The sequence below is a fragment of the Elgaria multicarinata genome, chromosome 13, assembly GCF_023053635.1.
Source record: "Elgaria multicarinata webbii isolate HBS135686 ecotype San Diego chromosome 13, rElgMul1.1.pri, whole genome shotgun sequence".
Lineage (NCBI taxonomy): Eukaryota > Metazoa > Chordata > Lepidosauria > Squamata > Anguidae > Elgaria > Elgaria multicarinata.
This window is the reverse complement of record NC_086183.1, coordinates 4,027,994-4,042,381: the sequence shown is the minus strand read 5'-3', so window position 1 is coordinate 4,042,381 and position 14,388 is coordinate 4,027,994. Positions and strand designations below refer to the sequence as shown.

At 43.0% G+C, this 14,388-nt stretch overlaps 1 protein-coding gene across 2 annotated transcripts in view; it reads left to right on the top strand.

The window, feature by feature from the left end:
• Positions 1-14,388, top strand: part of SMAP2 (small ArfGAP2) — a 42,094-nt gene that overhangs the window by 10,507 nt on the left and 17,199 nt on the right. For both annotated transcript variants that reach the window (XM_063140684.1, XM_063140685.1), the window contains exon 2: positions 11,909-12,042. In XM_063140684.1, coding sequence (XP_062996754.1) covers positions 11,909-12,042 — 134 coding nt within the window. The remainder of the gene's footprint in view (positions 1-11,908; positions 12,043-14,388) is intronic.

Sequence of the window (14,388 nt, the reverse complement as noted above, 5' to 3'; positions counted from 1 at the left end):
TGATGTAAAGATCTTGCCCTTGTGATGATGCAGAGTTCTTGGTATTTAACCATAGCATTTACTCTTCTCTTTGATACTGAATACTTCCCATGAGCAAGGCTAGAAGAATGGTACAAACACTTCCCTCCCATGAGTTGACACTAAGAGTCTAGGCTCTAGCCCTGCACAGACCTAAATAAATATTTCAGAACTACTGGGTGTCAGGTTCAGATTTCTAGGTTCCTGATAGATTTCCAGCCCCACCTTCTGTGCCTCTGTTGCCGTCACTTAACATATGTGAGTACCTAATCAAGGCAGAAGTACAAATGCAGAAAGGATGTTTGTTTGCATGAGCTCATACCTAAGACTTTGTTCTAAAAGCATGGTTGGATGCAGATGTTCCTTGCTTCTGACTTGGAATTGTCTTCTAGAGTCCCAACTAGCTGCTTAGCTCATTAAGGCTACATTATATACGCAACTGCTCTTGGAGTCTTCAGGCTAGAAACTTATTATTTTCTATTACTTTTGTTTCGTTTTTGTTTCAATTATGCCTCGCAGCTTCAGCACTTTGGGATCAAGCCCAGGGGGTTGGACTTGATGGCCTTGTAGGCCCCTTCCAACTCTGCTATTCTATGATTCTATGATGTCGGCGGTGGAAGGCAAAGCTGATGCTTTAAGAGGCAGAGTGCATAAAGTTTCTTTCAAATGGGGGTTGGCATACAATTGTGACTTATTTTTTTTATTTATTTATTTAAGCATTTTTATGCCGCCATTCAGCCAAAAAAGGCTCTCACGGCGGCTTACAAAAGTATTTTGTGACTGTCTAGTATTAGAGGGGTTCTCCATCCTTTTTTAACATTTGACATTTTAAGTGAGATGTACAGCTTTGTAAAAAAAAAAAAAAAGACCTCACTGGAGGTCTTCATGCAGAGACAGTTTAGCCATCGAGGATGTTCTAGCTCTGGATTTCCTGCACCGTGCAGGGGGTTGGATTCGATGGCCTAGAAAGGCCCCTCCATCTCTGTGGTTCTAGATTCATAATGAGATTTTTTACGGCAGCTTGGAAAGTGTTGAACATGGATTTCTTAATCTGCTTTAACACTGCTGTTTACTTTTATAGTAGTTTTAGCCATTTTTTTTTCATTTTTGTTGATCATTACCACTTTGATAGAAATGTGGGCTATGAATGGTCAAAAACGAATCTGGAAGAGGTGGTGTGTGCAAACTGTATAAGGTAGGGGTGGACATTCTGAGGCTCTCCAGATATTTTGGCCACCAATTCCCATCATCCCTCACCATTGGCTATGCTGAGTAGAACTGATGGGCATTCTAGGCCAAAACATCTGTAGAGAGCCACAAGTTGCCCACCCGTGGTATAAGGTCTTGCCTCCGAACCTTGTGGGTACTTCATGCAAAGAGACTGTCTGAAGCTGACTCTGCCTGCAATGGGTCGTGTCATACATGGGGTGTGTAGCTGGTTCCATTGATGGTGGCTGGCTTGGGGTCAAAGCAGTTCTTAAGAATGAGCAGCATGTCTAATATGTGCAGAATGTCTTAGCAGCAATGATAGAAGTCAACTGAATCCAAAAACGGATGCCCCATTTTTTTCTAATGTTGGTTGCAAGCCATTTGATGTCTCAGTCAGTCTTTGCATCTACAAAATGGAAGCTGGCACGTAAGCTACCTGGTTATGAACAATGAAATTGCATATACCTTTTTCTGAGCCTGTGACACAAGCACCTGCACTGTATTGTGAAACTGGAGTGTCTTCATTCGTGATTTGTGTATGTGACAGACAGCTTCTTTCTTTAGGAAACTGAACTTTTCCATTTAAATTTTAAAAGAATACATTGCCTGGTTGCTATAGTGACTGCTTTATGAAATGCTTTTGAGAGATGTCAGAACGCCTTCATAAAACCCACATGCTGGTCTAAAGTGTGAATGCCACTTGCTCTTGAAACAGAACGTGCCTGGAGTTTAACAGAGACATTCTCTGGCTGGGTATTGATGAAAGCAAATATGGATTTAGGCAACATACAGTCTGAGAGCAAATGTTTCTTTGACCAATCAGATACAGTGAAATAAATTTAGGAAGCTATGATGGTGGGTTATAGCAAGGCCACAGGCTCAGATTTATTCATTATACTTTCATGCTTCCTTTCATCAGTAGGCTCAGGGTGACGGGCCTGGTTCTCCCTCTACCAATTTTATCCTCACAATAATCCTGTGAAGTAGGTTAGCATGAGCAATAGTTGTTCTGGCCTCAAGACACATTGAGCTGTGTTTCTGTCCAGGCAAATAAACGCACATTCAGTCCATTTCCATATAGCTCAAATCTTAATCTTTATTGAAATAATCTCTAATGATCAATAAACGCAGGATTAATACTTAGTGAAAGGAAGATTTATGGCGGTTGAAATGAAAGAAAAGTATGGATGAGATAGATTGATGAGGTGAAAAACAATTCTAGCCTTCAGAACAGTAACAGAATCATAGAATAGTTGAGTTGGAAGGGACTACAAGGATCATGTAGTCCAACCCTCTGCTACGTGCAGGGAATCCGATTAAACCCTCCGTGAGAGGTGCCTGACCAGCCTCTTGAAAACCTCCAGAGATGGAGAACCCACGACCTCCATAGGTAAACTATTCCACTGTTGTACAGATCTTACCGTCAGGAAGTTTTTTCTTATATTTAATTGGAATCTAGGAGGCTGTAACTTATACCCATTATTCCGGGTCCTAATTTCTGTGGCCATGGAAAATAGTTCTTGAACATCTTCCCTATGGCATCCTTTTATGTAGCTGAACACTGCTAACGTGTCTCCCCTCAGTCTTGTTTTCCCCAGACTGAACATCCCAAGTTCCTTCAGCCTGTCTTCAAGTCCCTGTATCATCTTTGCTGCCCTCCTCTGAACCCGTTCTAACGTGTCAATGCCCTTCTGGAAATGTGGTGCCGAGAATCGTTCACAATACTCCAGGTGTGGTCTCACCAGTGCCGAGTCGAGAGGAATACGTCGATACAGTGCTTCTTCTAACGCAGCCCAGAAGTTGTGCCCCTCCAGATACTTTGACCTACAACTAGCTGTAGCTAACAAAGCCCATTGTGAGGGAGGATGAAGTTGTAGACTTTTGTGAACTGCCCAGAAAGCTTCGGCTATTGGGTGGTATAGTAAATAAATAAATAAATAAATAAGTCATCTGGAGGGCCACAAGTTTCCCACCCCCTGCTCTCAGACAACTTGTCAAAGGACCCAGAGCTCCCTGGAGCCATTTGAGAGTCACTGACCATGTGCAGTGGTTTGAGAATCATCCTATCTTCCAGCTAGACAGTTGGCAGAAATTGTAGTCTTTGCAAATCAGTAACTCTATTGAATGTGGTAATGAGAACATCTTCTGTATTTGGTTATAGGGCGCCAGAGGTGAAAAAATATATGACTGCCTTTTCAGTTGCTTGAAATTCCGAACCGCAGCTGTAGCACCCTGCTTCTGATGAGAGGGTCACTGATCTATAATTAATGGCAGTTGCACAATTAAAACAGAAAAGACAGAAAAAGCCCTCTTTGCAGAATCCTTGTAAGACTTCTCTTTCCACAACTTACATGACTCGTACTTCTCACTCTATGATGCCCTTGGGATTTTTCCCACTAGAAGGCCTACCTGCCATCTGGGCTTTCCCCCTCTCTTCTTGCCCTAGAAAACATGATTGAGTTAATACTTCTGGACTTTTGAGACTGCAAAGTTTTAAAGGCTTTTATTCTGCAACACTCCTGTTAATAACTGCCTCTACTAATCTTCAGTGTATGACATATATTTTGATAGTTAAATGTGCCTGTGTACAAGTGAAATGTGAAACTTTTACTCAGCATCTAAAATGGTTCCTCAGAAATACAAGTTTCATTCTTGATCATCTCATCTCATTGAGACATCTCATCATCTCTGCCTTCTCTGGTGCTGTAGTGTCTTGACCAAAATGATCCCTTTAAGTTCATAGTTGAGCCAGATGAGTTTTGATTCATCCACTGCAACTGCTAATTCTGGGGTCTAGCCTATAAAAGATGATGCCACTTCTCTTTTCTTTTTTTAGTCCTTTAGATGCCACTGGATTCTTTGCGTTTGTCACAAAAGACTTGCAGCATCTCCCCTTGGTCCCTTGAATTGTTCTGCACAAGGCACAGCTTGCTGTGCCTTGTTTTATAATGTTCTCTTTCTGTCAGTGGCCTACTAGAAATGTAACATTTCTGGAAATTTTGAAGCCATGGGGAAAAAACATTTTTCCGTGTGTGGTTTTTTTGGAAAAAACCCAAAAATTTTGGGGAAATTAAAATAATGCAATCTTAGCACTTTTTACAGATTGAAAGTCACTTTGTTACTTTAGGAACATAAAATGTAATTATGTCCAAGTTGGTGTGGCATAAAATTATTACATCTGGTGGTATATTAAAAGTACAGTGTATTCAAACAATTACAAATTTCATTTAATTTTTTTTTAAAAAATTGGGTAACAAATGGAGCTACAAGCTCCTGAACTGTTAGGAACCTCCTTGGTTTTGTCAGTTTATGAGGAGCAGGCAAAAAAACCAATTTAAAACAACGACAGAAGAAACCATCAGCATTACTAACAAAGAAAATTATTTATGTCTTCGCTAGTCGTCCACAATGTCAAGCAGACATAAAGCACCCATTCCCCTAAAAAGAACTGAGAAAAAGAGGGGGACCAAGCTTCAACGAATATGCATGAAATTAATCAGACTCATTTCCTGAGCTATAGCAGTTTCAGTCTCTGCGTCAGTGGCAGTGCTGCCTCCTAGAGGCAGAAGTGCATGATGCTCTTGCATTGAGAGTTGTAGTCTTAGTTTGCAACCTAGGACTTGCTTGTCCTTGGTGCACCGAAATTGTAATCTGATACTGTACATAGTTTTTATAAATCATTTGGAGAAGTAAATATCTGAACACCTTGTCTTAAACATTTTATTCATCATGGTAAAATGAAATCATTTTTCCTTCATTTTTTTTCAAATTTTCGGGGAAAAACCAAAAAAGGCTTTGGAAAAAATGGGGAAACCCCCACCTCGGTTTTTTTCTGAATTTTCCTGGGCATCTACATCTCTATGGCCTACTAGATTCCTCTAGGATAGCCTTTTTCAACTTGGTAACTCTCCAAATTGTTTTGGACTGTTTATTTATCAAAGCTGCCTGGGTAGTTCACTTCTACACATGCACAGCTCCCAGCATTCCTGACTGTTGGTCAACCTGTCTGGAGCTGATGGGAGTGGAAGTCCAACATCTGGAGGGAACCAGATTGAAGAAGGTTGTCATGATGGTGGCAGCTGTGCGTTGTTTTCCTCCCGTGTCTGGTCATCATTATGCTTCTGACATGGAGGTTCTATTTGGTTCTGTGGGCTATCATGAAGTATGGAGCAGAAGTTCTAAGAACACTAAATACCAGTAAGTGGTCACCATGCAATTACAGTGTGTGTTCTTCCTTTGTTCTAACAAATTGTTCTGCTGAAACCGGTATGATGGCACCTGCTAGTTTTATCTCCAAAAGAGATGTGGGAGCTTGGCTTGAATGAGGGAGGTCAATCATTCAGTCATTGTTTAAGGCTTCCCAATGAGAACTCAGTCCAAGCTTACCAGAAAGATAGCTTGCCTCCTGATACTAAAACTTTACCTGCAATGCACTACCAGGTGGGCAGAAGGTGGATCTCCAGATGTTTGGACTCATCTCTCACAGGCCCCTATCATCATGGCCAATGGTCAGAAATCCTGGTAGCTGAAGTCCAAAACATCTGGTGTTCAACTTTCTGCTCACCCCTGTGTTTAGAGCACATATTCGGTGATAATGAGGAACAAGAGTGTTTAATCTTTAAAACACTCCCCAGAATACTCCAGTGCAGGGGTTTTTCCATTGCAAATATACAGAGCTTCCTCAACAGACCAACTGTCATCAAAAAGTTGGAAACAATTGAACTAAGCTGACCTCTAACCTTCTACCATATAAGTCAATTTCTGCTTCATCTAGTCTGCAATCAAATGCAACTCTACTTTTCCTATTCAGTGCTGAGTATTCATTTTTTTAAAACAACAACAACGTCTCTTATCATTTACAATGAGAGCTGGTATCTTCTAAAAATTTTAAGAGCTTTCTAGGCTCTTAACCTATCCCTTTGTTCTTCTCTTAAAGAATTTAGTACAAATGTTTATTTGTAACTGCCCTCCTTATCAGGGCAGTGTACAAGCTCTGCTTCTGTTCTGTGCCGCTACAATTTCGAAGGCAGTGTAACTGGGGATTGGCCTCTCCCAACCCTGAGCAGGTTCATTGCTCCAGCACAACGAATAATGCTGTTTTTCCCTCTTCCGTCCAGCTGACCAGGGGTTGTGCAGCCCTGCTGTCAAGATAGGGCAGGAGGCATTATTGCCATCATGTAGATGAGGACGAGGGCTAGAACAGTGGCTTGGCAAAAGGCCATCTGGTGAGCACCTGCATTCAGCTACGTGATGAAAACTTCTGTTACTAGTTAGTATCTAATATCGGTATAGCAGAACCTAAACTTCTTGCTATAGGGTTTTGTTACAGATAGAGGTTTTATTTATTTATTACATTTATATACCGCCCCATAGCTGAAGCTCTCTGGATGGTTTACAGAGATTAAAAGACTGAACATTAAAAATCAATGTACAAAATTTTAAACCATAAAAATATAAAAACAGCTAACATTTAAAACAAAGTTTTAAACACTCAGCCAGGCCAAAGCTAGTTCTGGAGTCAGTTAAAATGCAACACATGCTGTTAAATGCCTTGAGAAAAGAAAAGTTTTGACTTGGCACTGAAAAGATAACGATGTTGGCGCCAGGTGGGCCTCATCAGGGAGATGGTTCCATAATTGGGGGGCCACCATCTCTCCCTTGTTGCTATCCTCTGAGCGTCCCTTGGAGTAGGCACCCGGAGGAGGACCTTAGATGTTTTTAAGGAAATAGTTTATCTCAAGTCTTTCTACCCCCTGTTCTTAGAGAAGTATGTTAATAACTTCCCAATTCTTGTTTTGCTGTTGGAACTTTGTGGCTTTTCAAAGCACAGGAACTTTGCACAAGAGTCCAGAGCTTATTTAGTTCTCCTTTAGCAGTGAAAGCTAGAGTTGTTGTTTTTTGTTCTAAAACAGTCTTTTGAGGGCAGTGAGGATTTCCACATAACCATGGCATAGGTATTGCTGGGAAGTGTGTTTCCCTACGGAGGACTCCTAGTGCTACTTTGTGAAGTTATTCCATCTGTAACGGATTTTTTTTCTTGTAAAAAAGACAAAAGAAGTGGTGGGAAAACACAAGGCTACAAATTGAAGACAACGTTGTCTGGAACACACCCACCATAAAATTCTGTGCAGTACGCATTAAAGGCATCCCCTGAAAGCATCCCTAGAAATCAAGCCATGATTTAAGACTTAAATCATACCTTACTTTGTGTTGGGACTGTAGCTCAACTCTGCAACTTGCATAACCCAGGAGTGGGCAGAAAGAAGATTGGAATCTATTAGTAGATGTTTGAGTGATGTGCAGTAGGTAGAATGGCAGGGATTTATGATTCTCAATGGTATAACAATTGGAACAACTAAAAAGTGTTTTACCCTGTCCACCTCTTGCAACCTTAGGCTGCTGGAAAAGTATGTGTGTAGAGGGCCAGGGAGACCAGGAGTGGATTTTTGCGTGAAAGGACTTGTGGGTTGAATTCTGGTACTAATTCTTGGGCTTAGCATGTCCTCAGATGCACCTGGTTCATTAATTCTTCGTGTACATCCACCCACATGAGCCACTACTTTGCCGTTGGCTCTGGGTTCTCCTAAAATCAAGGTAGATGCTGCAGTCCCGAACTCCTCCCCTTGCTGTCTTAGCTTTGTTGCATTCATATCTTTACTGGCAGGTGTGCTGTGGATCCAGTACACGTGCATTTCAGTGTTCACCACCACCCTGAAATGTTTGCAGTACAGCTGCTGCTTTTGTGCATGCTTAAGTTGCTTTTGCAGGGGAATTGGCGGGTGGCTGCTTGCGTTCTGCCAGTCACTAATGTTTTATTTATATGGCAGCCTCACCCACCCACCCACCCACCCCATTTCTCCAGCACATTGAAGCCTATACACATGTATCGTACTTCATTCTGATCAGGCAATCCTGCTGGGATACTATGGGAGTTCTCACGCTTCATGTCCTTCTTGTTTCTTTTGGTTTTTTTGGTAGTGTAGTGGAAATGTGTTACATATCAGTGGAGTGTGTTTGATAAATTTAGTATTTCTGCCACGCTTTTACTAAATTTTCAGACTGTTTCACATTCTCTTGGTAATACATACAACAGCCTTGTAAAGCGGGCCAGTATTCAATACTGCACGTGGGAGGAACTAAAGGTCTTTGCTGTGTTAACTTCCTGTGATTTCATGGCTGAAATTAAATTTCAATTGAGGGATTTCGAATTCGCGCCTCATTCTTTATTGCATCTGGTATTGTCAAGTTTGCCTAGATGTACTGGACAGAAAAAAGAGAAGAAACAGGTTCTCAGGGTGCTTAAAATACTTTATTCCAAAGCCCAATGTGTTTTGGCCTGTGTTCTTTCAAAGGCCTTCCTCTGCAGAAATACTCCTAGCAAGGTGATTATCTCCTTAGGTAATCAATGGCGCCATCAATTACCTTAAGGAGACAATCACCTTGCAAGGAGTATTTCTGCAGACATCTCTTATCAACCCCCTGAGGAAGGCCTTTGAAAGAGCACAGGCCAAAACACGTTGGGCTTCGAATAAAGTATTTTAAGCATCCTGAGAACCTGTTTCTCCCCCTTTTTCTGTCCTGACCTGGATGTTCTCCTTTTTGGGGGGGGGGGGGTTGGGGGGTTGCCTAGATGTACTGCCACAGAATGAGTTTCCTTTCCATCATACATACATCTTAGCATTTCTCTTTTGGGTGACGGAATATCAGTTGATTGGCCAGTATGAAGCTGATTTTCCACCTACAAGGGCAAAGATACAGGGAGCCTTATATCTCTCCTCTTTGAAGAGGGGAAAAACAGCTTTGGGAGTGATTTTGAGTGGTAAGAGGGAAATGAGGTTAAGCAATGGGTCCCCCTCAATTCCTCCAGTGAAACCGGCAGCTGCCTCCTGGGTGCTTTTCATATTTTGCTTTTAAGAAAGGAGACAGATACAAATATATCCTCTGGATGCTGTGTTCTTTAGCCTTGATCCTTCTTTAAATGTAGATCTTACTGAGGTTCTGGGATGGACAAGAAAAATGTCTATAAAACAGCCCAGAGGGTGACAGAACAAAATACATGCTGAGATTTTCTGAGGAATTTTGACTCTGTCCCTGCCAATGCCAAGCTCCTGGAATTGATTATCAGCACAAGATTAGGAAATAATTAAATAGATTGCACAATAAATATATGAATTTTGATCAAACACCCTCAGTGAAACTGCATATAAGTGGTGGGAGTGAAAAACAAATGTATCCAACCAGCCTGAAATTCTTAATCCCTCTGGACTGTACCTCAATGGGGCAGGTGTGTGTGTGTAGGGGAACAGGCATCCAATAGAATTCCAGCACCTGCAGCTCATACCAGAGACTAAAAAAGCACATGAATCCCTTGATGCAAATGTGCAAGGTGATGCTACATCAGGGCTTTATCTAGATCACTAATCCCTTTCAACTCTGTAAACGCTAAATATAACAGTGGCTTTAGGCCTAACCCTAAATGATCTCGGGCTAAAAATAAACTTCCAATATAGGGCTACTTGGGTTCTCATTTCTTCATTCAAACCATGGCTCTCTGACTTGTCAGGGTTTATGTGCAATTTGTATGGGGTGGGGGTATGATTTAGGGGTTTGCCCTGGTGCACTTACATGCTACTTTCCTGGATGTGGGCTGGGGTTATCAAAATACTCCAAAAGCGTAGCATTGCAAACAAGGCAGAAATCCAAGACACAAATTTATTAATTTGAATGTGTATTTCTTTGGGTTGTGGTTATGCTTAGCTGTATTAAGCACTAGTACACTGTTCAGAGTACTTCAATTATAATATTGAATACAGCCCTGCAAAGTAGGTCAGCATTTCCCCCCATATTCCAGATTGTGGGGCAGGTGAGGCAAGGCCGGCAGCATGGCTTGCTTAAGGCACCCCCTTGTGTTGTGAGAGAGGCAAAATTTGAACCAAAATGCAACCTGGTGAGTGTCTGTCAAAGTTTTTGCCATGTTGCAAGTGAGGGTGCCCCAGTATAATTTGTGGAGGTTTCAATGGGATGGTTGTGTTTGCTGCAGTTCAGGATCTGACAATCGTCCTATTTGGGACTGGGAAGAGATTTCACACACACACACACACACACACACACACACACACACACACACACACACCAAAGTCAGCCTAGCACATGATCCTTTGGCTTGCGTTTGTGTGCCAAGCTAAGGAGCCGGTATTTTGCCTTGCAGTACAAAGGAGCAGGGTGAAGGGTAAACATGGCCTCCCTGTGTTGACAGAAATGAACCTGGCAAAAGCAGCAGTGACAGTGGTAGGACCCTTCCATGCCTTAGGAGCACTTTTAGCTTCTCCTTGCTGTCGTAACCTTGATGGCAGAGAGAGGAGACTTTGTGGTGGATCTGAGCCTTGGAATGAGAGGTTGGGTGGGTTAGTGGAAAATGAGAACCTTGCACTACGATTTAGAAACTCTGTTGAAGCTACTAGATTCGGCTCTCCGTCTTGGTAAAGCCTGTTGTCTGTCGGCACTTGCTGTAGCTTTAGACTTGACAGGATGTTACAGCTGGCACATGGAGCGAACTTGTACAATTCGGGGAGACTTAGCAGCTACATTTTGCTTCTAGCTCAGGCTCTGACAATCACCTTTATCTGGGACTAGGTGAGGATGTCTTTCCCCCACCCTTGGGTCAGTTGGCTCAGGGCCATTGTGATAGTCTGGGTCACTAACTTGGGCTACCTGAATTTAGAGGTACCTTTTTGGCAGGGTGCTCACCTTGAAAATTGGGCAAAGCTGCTCTAACCACTACAACAGTGGCTCTCTGGTTGCACTCGAAGGCCTGTGATCTCCAGGCCTTGAAGGGCCCGCAGCGTAGGCGAGAAACAGATTCCATCTCATCCTGCTGCAGGCTGTACTCAGAGCAGCTGATCGTTCTGCTTCAAGGGCACGCGAACAAAGTGAACGGCACCTTGTGGCCTTGTGTAGTAATTCCTCTTCTGCTCTGCGGTGCTGTGCCTGGTTGGCTTTGCATTGAATGAAACAGGCTTCCTTCTTTCCTTCTGCCCCAAAGCGCCAGGCTTGCAGCGCGATGTTTTGTGTGTGAGTGGAGCTTCCCCCGCCGGCGGTCTGAAGCGGGGCGCTCTGTTTGGCCTCATTCTCCTGCATGCATAGATTAGGCCTAAGTGCAAAAGGGAAGAATGTGTGGTTGGCATCAGATGTTTTCACCTTGAGGTTAGGCATATTTGCAAGAACCCTTCAGATACAAATAAATCTTATAGCCCTGCTTTTTACCAAAGAGCAGTGTTTCTTCTAAAACGGGTGCTCTAAACATGCCTTTGTCATGGATTAGTCAATATGGGTATGGTGGAGTGAGCATTACTGCTGGACAGATCTTAAGCCTGTTGTAGAAAGAAGCCCTTGCCTCTTCCTGCCTGCATTCCTGTTCTCCTCCCTACCCCTTCCGCTCCAGTTTTGTGCCTGTTTAAGAACAGGAAGCATGGGTGGATTGTTCTCCAATCCCTTGTCTTTCAGCATGGTTGTGACTTTTGGTTTCCTGGTAATGAATGTTTTAAAGCCGGTCTGCCTCGTAGATGGAAACTCCTCATCCCTACTCGGCTTGTGGCAGCGTCTCAGGCCAGAGGTCATTCACAGGATAGCTAGCCTGATGTCCAGAAGCATGTCTATGACCACTTCCTTCGTGCTTTTACAGGGCCAAGATGGGCCTCCTGGAATATTGGCGTGTTTATCTGCATCCGCTGTGCCGGAATACACAGGAATCTGGGCGTTCACATATCCCGAGTAAAATCTGTCAACCTGGACCAATGGACGCAAGAGCAGATACAGGTTGGTCATCGGGGTGTGATTTGACTGCAGATGGATCAAAGGGTGGCTCCCTCATAGGTTATTTGAGGGGGGGGGGTCATTCAGCTTCTCCCCTGCAATTCTGTCTCTCCATTTATGTTAAGGAAGGAAATCTTGAGCCCAGTTTTCTTAAACAGAAAATGAGGAGGTAAACCTGTGTCAGACTGATCGAATCCTCCTCTGTACCACCTGTAATCCCTGCAATTAGAAAACTCATGTGCTGGAGAGAAGGATTCTAGTTCATCTTTCCCCTGATTTGCTACTTTTCTATGAACAGTGCATGGCGTGCCTGTGTAATTTCTTTTCCACCCCAACCCACGTTCCTCTACCATCTGAACTAGTGCAGTCCACATACAAATCTAGCACTTCCATTGTTTGCTTATCATCCCACCTTATCTCAGGGCTCAGTGTAGCTTATTTTATGTAACTGGTTTTACTTTTCTAAATTAAAAATAAGCGCGCTCCACTATCACACACTCCCAGTTAATATGCAGCACCTCTTTCCTTGAGCTGTGTGTGTGCGTGTTTTTCCCTCAGTCCTGCAAGTCTTATTCTGCTGCTACTGATGATCAATACTAACGTCTCATGAAGCATGCAGCTGGTTTGTCAGTGGCTCACGACATTGCAAGAGCCCAGTGATGGCTAAGATGGGCTCATCAGGAATGCATTCTTAGCTTCAGAGCCTCAATAAGAGCAAATGGAGCTCTTATCCTAGATCTGCTCTGTAGTTCACTGCCCTCTCGTTATCGATATGCCCCAGTTCTGTGACATTGTGTTATACAAAGCAGGTGATGCTTGCTACAGAATGCAGATGTATCAGGCTCACACACTCTGTAAAAAGCAAATAGATGGTCATTGGATCTGATCAAATTGCCCATTCTGAATCAAGCCATCATTGCTGCTGCATCTTGATATCATGCTCAGGACTCAACTGTTCTTCTGTTGAATTTCAAACAATTTATTTATTTATTTATTTATTTATTACATTTCTATACTGCCCAATAGCCAAAGCTCTCTGGGCAGTTCACAAACATTAAAATCATAGTAAGACAGCCAACAGGTTAAAAGCACAAATACACAATACAGTATAAAAAGCACAAGGCTTCACTCATTCTTAACTGCATGGGAATGAGAAGATGAGAACATAAAAGGGCCCTACTGGATCAGACCAAGGTTCCATCTAGTCCAGCACTCTATTTACACAGTGGCCAACCAGCTGTCAACCACAAGCAGGACATGGTATAATAGCACCCACCCATCCATGTTCCCCAGCAGCTGGTGTATATAGGCTTACTGCCTCTGATACTAGAGGTAGCATATAGCCATCAGGACTAGTAGCCAGTGATAGCTTCTCCTTCATGATTCCTGAGGGAGAAGGATAACCCCCTTTTAAAGCCATCCAAATTGGTGGCCATCACTACATCTTGTGGTTGCGAATTCCATAGTTTAAGTATCATAGAATAGTAGAGTTGGAAGGGGCCTACAAGGCCATTGAGTCCAACCCCCTGCTCAATGCAGGAATCCACCCTAAAGCATCCCTGACAGATGCTTGTCCAGCTGCCTCTTGAATGCCTCTAGTTTGGGAGAGCCTAGGTAACTGGTTCCATTGTCATACTGCTCTAACAGTCAGGACGTTTTTGCTGATATCCAGCCGGAATTCTTTTATCTGTCCTGAATCTCCCACCAATCGGCTTCATGGGATGACCCCATTGGGTTCTAGTATTTTGAGAGAGGGAGAAAAATGTCTCCCTATCCACATTCTCCACACCATACATAATTTCGGATTGACTGAGCATCAGTCTCAGAATACCTGAAGGATTGTATATGTATTCCTGAAGGTGTTCTCTGTTGCTTGCCTTGATTAATAGGAACTGGATGAGCATAAATGTGTTGAAAGACTTGCAGAGCCAAAGGGAAATGGGCTTCAGAATGTTAGAGCAGGCAGTCATGAGAACAAGATGGGACTAATATTCTGAGCAAGATGCAGGCGCTTTCAGAACAAATGAGACCTTCACTTTGCAAGGAGAGAAGTGCTACAATAAATCTGTCACTTTATAAAAGTAAAACATAGTGTCCCTTGATGAGAGAACATAAGCTGTGGGAAACTGCTCTTCCTAGCAGTTACAAAAGCAGAATTTTGTGGTGATCTGCCAGAAACCGAGGACACACATTAACTTCTAAGTCACTGTTACTGTTGACTATGCAAATAGGTGTCCAAGCCCTTATGTGGAACTTCTTTGGCAGGCTTTGAGATGCAGAATTCTTCCGCTTCTCCTCCTTCGCACAGAGCGGGCCCTGTCTTGCTCCTCCGGAGCAGTTTTTTAAAAA